This window comes from Cyprinus carpio, chromosome B25 (genome assembly GCF_018340385.1).
Source record: "Cyprinus carpio isolate SPL01 chromosome B25, ASM1834038v1, whole genome shotgun sequence".
In the NCBI taxonomy this organism is placed as follows: domain Eukaryota; kingdom Metazoa; phylum Chordata; class Actinopteri; order Cypriniformes; family Cyprinidae; genus Cyprinus; species Cyprinus carpio.
Window position 1 is genome coordinate 14,106,209 of NC_056621.1, and position 12,599 is coordinate 14,118,807.

The following is a 12,599-nucleotide window of genomic DNA, read 5'->3' on the forward strand; positions in this document are numbered from 1 at the left end:
GCTCAAAAATGCTCTTGTAAAGTGACGGTGAAGGGCAGGGTAAAATAGGAAAGATTTTACATCCCATCAGTCCATTGGAGAATAGACTTGTTTGCTTTGGCACAGAACTCTCAAACTAGGTTACCTCTGCGTCAGTACACAAAATGGAAATGTCAGCAGCACATTAAAAGAAGCCCCAGATAAGTTCCCAGTCATAATCACAGACACAAGATGGTTTCAGATAAACCTTTTCAATTTGAAATTAATTTCAACAGTCTGACAAATTCTCACTGAAACTCTACAGCATCAAAAACCTCCTTGCATGCACAACAGAATTAGATGGCTATTTATGTGGTAAAAATGAAGTACAACACCATAAATCACACTCAAAATATCGATCTATTTGTTTCCCCTGACACATACATATTAATAATTTCTTGCATGTCATCAATTGCCATCCGCCCTCATTGATGGTTTGAGGAAATGAGAGTGTGTAAATAGGTTACCCTCAGCTCATTCAGTATCCTTGATCATTTTAAGACCGATCAATGAGAGAAACAGACAAACACTGGGAGAACAAGGGCAACACAGTGCTTCCAGTTATGTGCCTTTTGGTTCTGACCCAAAGCCCAAAGGGTTCTGCTTCATGGCGTGTGAGAATGTAGGTCAGGGATTCAGCAAACGAATACTTTTGCAGACAGAACCAAGACAGCCTTGCAAAGCAGGGACGCAAAAGCAGGTAAACGAGCAGGAAAATGAATGTAAAACACTCCATTGTCCCAAAATCTAGCTTATGATCGCCTGTTGAGTGCCATGTCCTGAAGATGGATTTCATAGTTTCCAAGAAAAGGGACAAATCCCTCATTTTCCTCAGTATTTGATCTATCTTGCCCATCAGCAAAACTTGTCTCTAGCAATATATTTAAAAAACACTGGCCTGTAAACATGAGTCACTGTTTTCCTCTAATGATTCAGTCACATTTCGAGCCCACTCACTTGAATTATTTTTGCCATGTCAACAGTGAAATAAACAGTCTTCACAGAATAGGATTATATACATATATTTTGAGTTGAGGACGCAAACACAAAGAGGATGTGTTGCAGAATACAGTTGATTTAATTGTGTTAATTTAATAGACTTGGAAGGAGTCTATTAACCCTGGCGCACTCCCTTTTCAGGAAAATTTTAATCAGATCTTCTCTCAGCAAGGAATAAGCAATGAGAACAATTTGTTATATAACCAAGAAGAGTGGGGCCAGTCCAAATGCCTGCTGGGAACATGATGTTCCTGTTTTCAAGGCTGTTTTTGTTCACTGCACATTACGCATTGGGCAGCACTCCCGCATTCGGAAAAATCTGCAGCATCATATTTATATTATAACATTTATGAAGCACAAAAATGGTGTTAGTTCTGAAAAACGTCTGAAAATAAAGCTTCAGAAATAATGCATATCAATAAAAGGGTGTATTTAGCTTTGATGCAATGAGCAAGGCCTAAATGTAAATCGACTGATTAAGAAAGAGAGAGGGAATGGATAGGAGGAGACAAGGCATGTCTGGTGGAAATGAAGTTTGTTTCCACAATTTCAAAACATCATATTTCTTTGCCATCACTATCACCATGGCAACAACACCACGCAAAGTAGGTTACCGAGACGCTGCAGAAAGGAGAGATGAACTAGGATATAGGAAAAAACAGTTAAAGGTGATTTTGTATGTTTAAATATGCTCTCATATAACTTTTATTATGCAGTGACAAAGATGTGAGCTATTCGTAGGATGATTTATCCGCAGTGTTGGGGGTAATGCATTACAAGTAACTCAAATTACGTAATCAGATTACATTTTTAAGTAACTAGTAAAGTAATGCATTATTTTTTAATTTAGAAGGAAATATCTGAGTTACTTTTTCAAGTAAGTAATGCCAGTTGCTTTGTTTCCCATGTCTTGACACTTCAAACACTTCAAAGACTTGAAGTTCAGTCGTTTATCAGTGGACCACTCCCAGCAAGAACTTTTTAAACTGAATGACCTCAGCCCAAACAAAAGGACAATATCTGTTTCTCCCTCCATCATCCTTCAGTAGTGTGTGCCAGTCCACTCAACCTGAATGGCACACACACCTGGAGAAAGTATGAGTGACGACAGGACTTCATATCAGCTTCCGAGTCATCATGTGCTTGACACATCCCACAAGGAAACTGATAACACCATGCAGCCATAACAAGCACTGCTCATGGACAACATCCCGGCTGAGCCCTGCCCACAGAGCTCATCACAGACAGACTGTGACGTACTACAACAGCTCCAAGACTCAGCATCCAAGGATGACTTTCTGGAAAACAGCCAGGGAAGCAAGGACAGCATAATACAGCCGGAGCCAGAGTTCCGCTCACCAGAGACATTATCTCTCTCTCCAGCATCTCCACTTCTAAGCTTCTCACAGAAAATGGAGGAACTGGTGTATGCTGGGACCAAACTCTCCTACTTTCGCTGCAAGTCCTCAGATATCAACTAAAAAACGGTGGGCCCCACAACCACCGAAACCTGTGGGCCCTTCTCCTATGAGAGCTCACTGCCACAATGCTAGGCCCCACACCCTCCTCCCAAAAACCCCAAACAACTGGTAGCAACTCTCAGTGATATGTGTCGGGTCTCCCTGTATCAATGGAGTGCATGTAAGCACACTTGACTCAACCAATGGTGTGAGTGTGGGGGCGGGGCTATCTGTTTCTTAGGCCAATAGCAGATGTGGGTGTTATAAGGAAACCAGTATGAAAATATTTTTTGCTGTTGGGTTAATTTATAGGTTTCACATTTAATGTTAATACTATTTGATTGAAATATTGTCTCTCCAGTCAGAAAGGACAGAGATGATGTCAGTCTCGGTGGGTTGAAGGGTAATCCCTAAATACATAAATAAGCCCAGTTAGACTGTTTTGGTGCCAAGCATAGTCTTTGACAACACTGCAGAATCCCCAGCTGGATGGTGAGGCATGATTTCCTATAATGTAACTAGATCAGAAGGCAAGTCAGAGAGATGCTATTTTTACATGGCATCTGTACTGGCTGAGAGAAATCAGACATTGAGGGAGTCCAGATAGAGACGGATGAAATGTGTTTTTGTGCTGTGATGTGGACACAGTGTAAACACCTGCTCACATCTGAGATTATGCGTGATCATTATTGTGAGAAGCCGTAACTGTTCATTATATTATGTAATGGAGAGTCATAACTGGACTTTACTTAAGTTTTCTTTTCCATTTTATGCTCACTTTATTTCGGTTTTAAGATTTTTTTTTGTTTGTTTTAGCAAGTTTATTTCCATAAATGTTCTTTATTGTCATCTATGGTTCCATAAAGGAAATTTTAACATCAATGAAACCTCTCTAATGTACAAAAGTTTTTTTTAGATTATTAAAATATTATACACACAAGAAAATTACATATACATACAGTGGTGTGAAAAGTTTTTTTTTTATTATTGCATATTTGTCACCCTTGAATAATTTAGATTAAAAACAAATTTTAATATTACACAAAGATAACCTGAATAAATACAAAATTCAGTTTTTTTAAATGATAATTTCATTTATTAAGGGAAAAAGCTCTCCAAACCTGCCTGGCACTACGTGAAAAAGTAATTGCCCCCTAAATCTAATAACTGGTTGTGCCACTCTTTGCAGCAACTACTGCAATCAAGTGTTTGCGATAACTGGCAATGAGTCTTTCACATCGCTGTGGAGGAATTTTGGCCCACTCTTCTTTGCAGAATTGTTTTAATTCAGCCACATTGGAGGGTTTTTGAGCATGAAAGCACTGTTTAAGGCAGGGGTCTCCAACCCTGCTCCTGGAGAGCTACTGTCCTGCAGATTTGAGCTCCAACCCCAATCAAACACACCTAAACCAGCTAATCAAGGTGTTCAGGGCTACTTGATAATTACAGACAGGTGTGTTGGAGCAGGGTTGGAACTGAAATTTGCAGGATGGTAGCTCTCCAGGACCAGGGTTGGAGATCCCTTGTTTAAGGTCATGCCACAGCATCTCAATCATATTTAAGTCCAGACTTTGACTTGGTTACTCCAAAACCTTAATTTTGTTTTTCTTGAGCCATTCAGAGGTGAACTTGCTGGTGTTTTTGGGATCGTTGTCCTCCTGCATAACCCAAGTGCACTTGAGCTTGAGGTCACAAACTGACGGCCGAACATTCTCCTTCAGGATTTTCTGACAGAGTACAGAATTCATGGTTCCATCAATTATGGCAAGTCATCCAGATCCTGAAGCTGCAAAGCAGCCCCAAACCATCAAACTACCACCACCATGTTTGACTGTTGGTATGCTATTCTTTTTATTAAGTGCTTTGTTGGTTTTATGCCAGATGTAACGGGACACACACCTTCCAAAAAGTTAAACTTTTGTCGCATCAGTCCACAGAATATTTGCCCAAAAGTCTTGGGGATAATCAAGATACTTTTTGGCAAATGTGAAACAAGGCTTTGTGTTCTTTTTAGTTAGCATTGGCTTTTGCCTTGGAACTCTCCCATGGATGCCGTTTTAGCCAAGTCTCTTTCTTATTGTTGAATCATGAACCTTAATTGAGGCAAGTGAGGCCTGCAGTTCTTTAGATGTTGTTCTGGGTCCTTTTATGATCGTTGTGCTCTTGGAGTAATTTTGTTAGGCCGGCCCCTCCTGGGAAGGTTCACCACTGTTTCAAGTTTTCTCCATTTGTGGATAATGGCTCTGACCGTGGTTCGCTGGAGTCCCAAAGCCTTAGAAATGGCTTTAAAACCCTTTCCAGACTGATACATGTCAACTATTTTGTTTCTCATATATATGTATGTGTGTGTGTGTGTGTGTATGTACAAATGCATATTTAGATTAAGAAGTTATAATGACTTTACTGTTTTTCATTTAGCATTATTTTTTACATTAATTTTTTATTTAATCACATTTTAAACTATTTTTCATCACTTTATGTTCATTTATGCAACACTCACCCACTTCTTAGCACTATTCTGAAACCAAAACAGCACACCAATTTAATGAAAAGACAAATGAGATGATGAATCCAATGTTAAAAAGTTTATTTATATAACTACGAAAGAAAGTATGAAACAAATTAACAAAGATAAAGTCAAATCGAAGTATAAAGGCCTTTTCTTTTACATACAGTGATAGTGACTTTACAAGTCCACAGTGTCAACAGAACAATTCTCTAAAATTACTATGTTATCACAAAATAATCTGCAAATAAATATAAGATACATTTGAAAAGTACAATAATTTGCTCCTCATCGAGTTCTTTAGTAAGTTCACCATTCTGGCAGACGTAGACATCAGGGTTTGCAACCTTATTTTCTGTAAAAATACATCTCTGTTTTAGTTTCGTCAGCACAGCAATGAGTTATAACAAAATGTGACAGTCTACATTCTGCCCAGCAGTGAAGAACCCATTCAACTGTGCAATCTTAAGCAGGCACAAGGGATACGAATAACATTAGTCTATTAAAATGGAATCAGACATGGTACGTCCTCCCTTGTCAAGTTCATTACAGATGAAACCTCACCAGTCTTCGAGTCTCATACAATAAAAAAAAAGGAATTTGCGTAAGCATTTAAGTGGTTTCTGAAATCTTCCAGCATGCTACAACTTTGCTTTTTGCAGAGGAGCTAAACAATCGCTGTGCCAGTGTTACTCAACTGGAATCTGCACATAAATGCATAACTACTGTAGGTTAACGGCTGTGAAAGAGGAATTTAACAGGAAGATATGTGCGAAATACATTGAGTTCCAGTCCTGTTATCCTTCAGACCTTCCTCTCACTCTCTCATTGTGTCGAGTCTGAGTCACTGGAGTCCACACTAGCCTGTGCAGACGCTGTGCGGCAACTCTGCGTGGATCCTGCGTGGTGCAAAGTCTGTGTGCTTCTTCTGAGGCTCTCCAGCGACTGAAGGAAGCACTGTCTCGCCCTTTCTTCCTCCAGAGGCGAAGCCCCTTCCTCCTCCACTTCGGCGATCTCTGCAAAAGTCACCGGCTGGGTCTTGAAGCGGGCGTCTCGGGGTCGCCGGGTACGGTTTCGGCCCCGAGCCAGACACTTGGGGACGGGTAGCTGCTGGGGAAACTCCTCCATGGCGGATGCCAAGATGTGTGCGGGTAGAACGGCGAAACCCACCGTCTCCATCGGACGTGCAGCCATGTGTCTGGATGGCAAGGGTTGGGCGTTCGGCTTCTGAGATGTTTGGAGAGGCTTGCAGTTCTCCAGGTCTCCCTGTGGTGAAGGATTTGAAGTCACTTTCCTTATATCCTTCTTGTCTGTATTTGACAGAAGGTAACCTAACACACGGATGGAGACTTCCAGAAGACGAGTGAGGGGAATCTGAGTTCTCTCTGTCTGTGGTTTCTGAGTGTGCCACTGACAGCTCTGGCTTTTATACTGCTTCACTCCCCTAACATCTCCCCACTCCGCTCTGGCTCCGCCCACCCACTGTGAGGTGTCACCGTTCCGGCTGCCATACCAGTCCCTCCGAGTCAGATCCCTGAAATAAATGCCAGCCAGAGAGGGAGTTGGGAAAGCAGAGAGGCGGGAGGGGCCGGAGGGAAGACGATACATGCAGCTCTAACAGAGGGATCAGAAAAGGGAGAAATAAACAAATGGCCAGAAACAGAAAAATGGGAACTGAGAGGTCATGGGCAAAGAAGAAAGAAAGATAAACAAACGATAGTTAGAAGACCAGAAGCTTTGACGAGATGTACACAATATACTGTACAAATACATGTGAAGGCGAATCTCACTAAAACATGTTCAGGTCTTATCAAAATGAAAAGAAAAGAAAATTGTTTTAAAAATAATGAAGCTGTTATAAGACAATTTAGAATTTTAATTAAAATTAAGCACATTTCCCTTAAAAAAAATAATGTAATATGTCTGGACATTTAATTCGCAATTCTCATTATTCTCAGTTACCGTTATACTGTTAAATAAATAAATAAATAAATAAATAATATATAGAATATTATTAGTAGTATTATATTTAAGGAAATTAAAAGAGGATGCCAGCTTTTCAAGTAGACAGACAAGAATATATAAAATAATAAAACTGAATAATAAATTGAATGACAAAATAAAACTGAAAAAAAAAATAGAATATATGTGTGTGTGTGTGTGTATTTTTAAAGACTTTTTTCAAATATAGAACACATTTCTTAAAGGAAAGTGAAAGATGATGCCACCTTTTCAAGTCGGCCAGATAAGGACATGGATGGTTGATGATCTATGAACTATATTTTTCTTTTACTAGATATGTTGTAAGCTCAGCAACATGTACATGGCAGGAATCTCTCCTCAGTGCCACAACCATGATCTCACCATCGTAATGAGTTTAGCTTTCATCAGCCTCTCACTCTCTTCCTGTGCCATACAGATTTGTCATTAACCCTCGAACGGTCCATGCCAGGCATGCCCCATGAGCCCAGAGACATTTTGGGAGCAGTGTGTGAAACTGGGGGCTGGACATTGTGACGTCACACACCATGGCGGCTCCGGTTTTGTCATGGACCCTTAGGATGACCCTTTACACGCAAAACAGGAAACTATAATTGTGCCACCTCACCCTCTCAACTCACTCCTACTCGTCCCATATATCAGACGTGAAGCGGTTACCGTAAAGTATGCTCTGAGTAACATCTATTTTGGGACAGAGAAGCCAGCTCTTGCAGACGTTCATCCAACCGCTAAGGTATAATCAGTCAGATGACATCATTTGATGATGTCAAGGACAGCTACACACACCACGTTTTGCAGGAACATGTCAAATTGATTAATAGCTTGTTTCTAGGCTAATGCAGAAGGGATGTACAAGACAGCAAAGATGCACGTTTTGCAAAGCAAATTGTATGTGTGTTCCGGTGTTACATGATGCCTTTGAAACAATAAACCACCTTCTTTAGTACCACCTTGTTTCGTAACTAAACAACACCAAAAAATGCAACAACAACAAAAAATCACAAACACACAAAAAAGAAATTCACTGGTAATAAGGTGATAAAAAGACAAAAACCTCAAGAACATTCAACCAATTATGGAACTTTTCAATATTTACAGTTATTTTATTTTTAATGTAATTAATATAAATAGCATATGTCTTTGACAGTGGGCAGCCTTAAAAGTTTGAGAACTGGCCTTAATGAAGGGTCTTAGGGGGCATATAAGAAAAGGAAAAACACTAGTTTATGTAGCACAGAAATGATCAATTAACATATTTGTTTCCATTCCTTTCCATTAATATCCAGAGGCAACAACATGAAGTTACACGGTGAATAACAGGAGATGGAATCCACAAAAGTGGAGTCTAGTATTGCTTCTAGTTTATGCCACATTTATATCAATGTCATATTCTTGACCAAACTAGTTATACATGGATCCATTACATACATTAACTGATAACATGCAGTAACAGTAAGAAAGTGACATCTATCCAAAGCTATAAATGTCCATGTTGGCTCAGGGCCACTGCAGTCTGATTTGTTTCTCTTGTGCTTATAAGTAGGACAAACAAATTTGTTTCCACGTTAAGCAGTGAGTCTGTTAACATGATAAAAAAAGCCACTTTATTTATTTTTTTGGACTTGACCTAGCATACATTACAGCATCCGAAAAGTCATGTATTTATAGCACAACACAGACACATTCCCATGAAGGCCCCTGGCGTAACATAACATCCAAAATTAGCAGAGGCAGCATAGTACTGACTTATAATGCATTAACAAACCATGAGTTGATCCAATCATAATTAATTCACTGTTAACTACCTACTAAACTCAGCTCTTGATTTATTTTACTTACCATCAAGCACACATGTGCTATCACAGCAAGTATTCAGCCTGGTTAAGAGATGTGGTGTGTATTTTCAAGAAGTTAGAGAGTGGAGGTACAGTATCATCCCGACCTGCGTCTGGATGGACAGTGAACTGTTTCCGGGCATATCTTTAGGATTGTTCTACAAATGTTCTTTGTGGATTTTTATTTAGCTATTTATGAGTCACAGCAGGGTGAGTTTAAAGGGAAAGAGAACAACACAAAACAAGATCAGTTATTAGTGTATTTAGTATTTTCTACACTTGATGAGGAGGATCGATAATCTTTTTCCACCCAGTAATGTTCAGGGCAAAGCAAAAAACAGACAATATATCAAAAGCTCAAATCATGATATTGAATTCTTTTAATTTATTTCAAAGTCGGAGTATATCTTATTCTTTCTTAAAGAGGCAGTTTTATTTAGTTTACCCATAAATGTTAATTAATGCATTAACTATCAAACATGTACTAACATGTAGTTAAGGCTCCCGTTATTCGTGTGTGAACCCATATGACTCCAGTTGTAGTTAAGGATAGCTCTTCATTAATTCATGATTAGTCAGCAACTTAGTATTTGATGAATTAAGTATTAATTTAAGCATTAGTACTTGATTATTCATGTACCCTTATTGTAAAGTGTTACTGGTAAATTAAATGTAAATAATGTAAATATAAGCGAAATGGGCATGAATAATTAAAAACCCAATGTCAATGAAACTGATAAATAAATAAAAAAAAATCTGATATATTGTGTATCCCTATGTGTAAACAGTCAGAAATTAGATATATAGCAAATGAGATTATATCAGGGCCTTTAAATGGATTCCTAGATATGCCTTCATATTCAGTCCATGTCTTCTTGAAAGTAATGGAATAAATAACAATTAGCTCTGTTGCACGCTGTATTGTGGGAGTAAACATTATCTTGATCTAGATGTGTTGTGGAAAGCGCAATGTACTTGGAGGGGATTTTGTTTTGTTCCAAAGTTCTTCTGGGAAAAGGAGGAGTTTTCCCCTAAGACAGATGGAGAACTGGGTCTTAGTATTGGTGGGAATGAGAAATCCAGGGAGGGAGCACAGACCTTAACTTCAGCAGACAAAACAGTGCCAATGTCTAATGGATTTGTGCCCACGCCGTGCATGTTGCTAGTAGCCTTATGCGACAAAAAGTTGTGGACTTTGCATCCAAGAACACAATCCATGTCACCTCAAATCTTTCATAGAGAAGGAATGACTTCCAGTCGTGTCTTTTGCTGCAAATCGCTGTCATTATGAATGTCCTTTTGGTTCTAAGTCCAAGTCATATGACAAACAGGGGTCGAGAGGCATGGTTTGCATGACTCTGATGTAACATGAAAGTAGACCCTTGCGATTGGACACAAGGGAGCGGTTTCAGCTCTCAGACAGGTGCTAACAACAAATCCATGTGGTATTGTTAATAAAAGGCCATTGAAGGGCTACTGGGAGTGAGGATCCTGGCAGGACATGGGTCACTGACTTTCCAAACATGCAGTTTTTGCCCACTGGTCTTGTGGTTATGATCCCAGTGCCACTGGGAAATGCTAAAAGCATACTCTACGCCACGCCAAAAAGTTATTTAAAGGTGCTCTGGCCAGTGGTACTGTGAAGGTTTCAGAGCGGCATCTTGAAAATCAACCAATTTATGTTAAAGGATAGCTCAGCTAAAAATGAAAATACTGTCATCAGTTACTCGCTCTCATGTTGTTCCAAACCCGTAAGACTTCCGTTCATCTTCGAAACACAAATGAAGGTATTTTTAAGAAATCTGAGAGATTTGAGAGAGTCCATGTAATCAAAACTTCAAAAAGTTCATAAAGTGATTGTAATGAGATTGCAAAAGTAAATCCATATGAGTTGAGCAGTCTAGTCTTCTGAAGAGATCCGAGTGCTTCATATGATGAACACGTTTGTATTCATATATAAACACTGATCAACACAAAATAGAGCAGATCAAACATGCTTATGGGAAATGCAAAAAAACCTCAGTGGTTCTTGAGGAAACTCGAATGTTTTTGTGTGACATGCGAGAACAAACCGCATTGGTTCTTGCTGAAAGCCAAAAACGTGTTTGTGTGACACATAACAAATTGGTTCTTACATGTCAAGCAAGAACGGTGAAGCTTCCGTTTACCACATTTTATGACCTCTAAGTTTGTGCTGATCAATGTTTCAATAAAAACTAAATTACTCTTCCAAGCTTTATAATGGCAGTGAATGTTGGTCGAAGTTTTAAAGCAAAAGTATACATGCATCCATCCATCATAAAGAGTGCTCCAGATGACTCCAGGGGGTTAATAAACGCCTTCTGAACCATATTTACAACTTTATAATCTCTAGCTTCTGCTAACTGTCATGCGCAGGATGACAGACTTTTCATTTTTGGATAAACTAGCCCTTTAAATGTGAGTGCAGGATATTTTTCTCAGTAAGAGTTCAATCATTTGTTGTTGACAGTTGTTGCGCATGCTACTCATCCTAACCAAACAGATCTCCCTGCACACTCTGGGAATGAAACTTATAACAATTTAACTGGAGTGGATAAATAATGGCCAATGATCCCATTACACAGCAAGGGTCCCTGCATTCCAGAACAGAAGCAGCATTTCCATGTGCAGGTTGGGCTCTATGGGGAAGCTCTGAAAGGCGTTGCATTGCCAGGCGAGCAGAAAGGAACACCAGGAAACTCAAATTAAAGAGCTCCGACAAATCACTGGAAGTCACATGCAAGAGTACGTGATTTACATCTTGCAGTTTCAAAACATTGTGAAGTTCTCTGGATAATCTCTGCTATTGAGATGTGCTGCCAAAACCACTGCTATGTTCGATGGCATTCCCATATTTAGGAATATCGTCTTTAAAAGGGTGACCTAACAGTCCTGACCTTTGGGCCTTGTTCACCCCAGAGATGAATATGCAACAATTTAAAAAGACACTCAAGAACATTTTAAACTGCATGCTATATAATATGTGTATGAACTAAGAGCATTTTCTTTAATAGCATTTCTGGCTCAACTGACATCAAAATAACATGGTCCTCATCTTTTGAGGTTTGTTGTGACAGAGACAGCCATTCAGCTCTTAACCAACCACACAAGGACTCGACCGTGACTCATCAATAATGAGAAGAGGCTAGCAGTCAAGTGTAAAGCTTACCAACCATAGGTACAGAGAAAACAATCTGAGAGCTGCAAGTTGTAAAAAAACAGACATCTCGGAAAGACTGACAGCCCTTCAAAATATAATAAAGCTCATAACCTCATTGAAAAAACAAACAAACAAAAAACCTCAGTTATAAAATGTTTTACATCGCATTTAAGCAATTTTAATTATTAAATTGTTTTTAAACACAGAAGACATACACCATGGTTCAAAAGTTTAGGGTCAATAAGATTTTTTAAAGAAATTTGTATTTTTATTCAGCAAGGACGCAATAAATTGATTAAAAAAGTGACAGTAAAGACATTTATAGTATCACGATTTCCACCAAAAATTTAAACATTGATAATAATAATAAATGTTTCTACAGCATCAAACCAGCATGACACTGAAGACTGGAGTAATGATGATGAAAATTCAGCTTTGCATCACAGGAATTAATTTTATTTTAAAATATATTAAAATAGAAGACAGTTATTTTAAATTGTAATACTATTTCACAATTTCACTGCTTTTAGAGTTTTTTGGATTAACTAAACAGCACTGGTGAGCATAAGAGACTTCAAATCATTAAAAAAAAATCTTAC

At 38.8% G+C, this 12,599-nt stretch overlaps 1 protein-coding gene across 1 annotated transcript; it reads right to left on the bottom strand.

Annotated features, from left to right (window-relative positions):
* Positions 1 to 5,047: 5,047 nt before the first annotated feature.
* On the bottom strand, positions 5,048 to 6,606 carry LOC109050693 (uncharacterized protein C11orf96 homolog). The gene has a single exon (XM_019068268.2). The coding sequence runs from the start codon at positions 6,589 to 6,591 to the stop codon at positions 5,809 to 5,811; it is 783 nt and encodes a 260-aa protein (XP_018923813.1). The 5' UTR covers positions 6,592 to 6,606; the 3' UTR covers positions 5,048 to 5,808.
* Between the last annotated feature and the right edge of the window lie 5,993 nt (positions 6,607 to 12,599).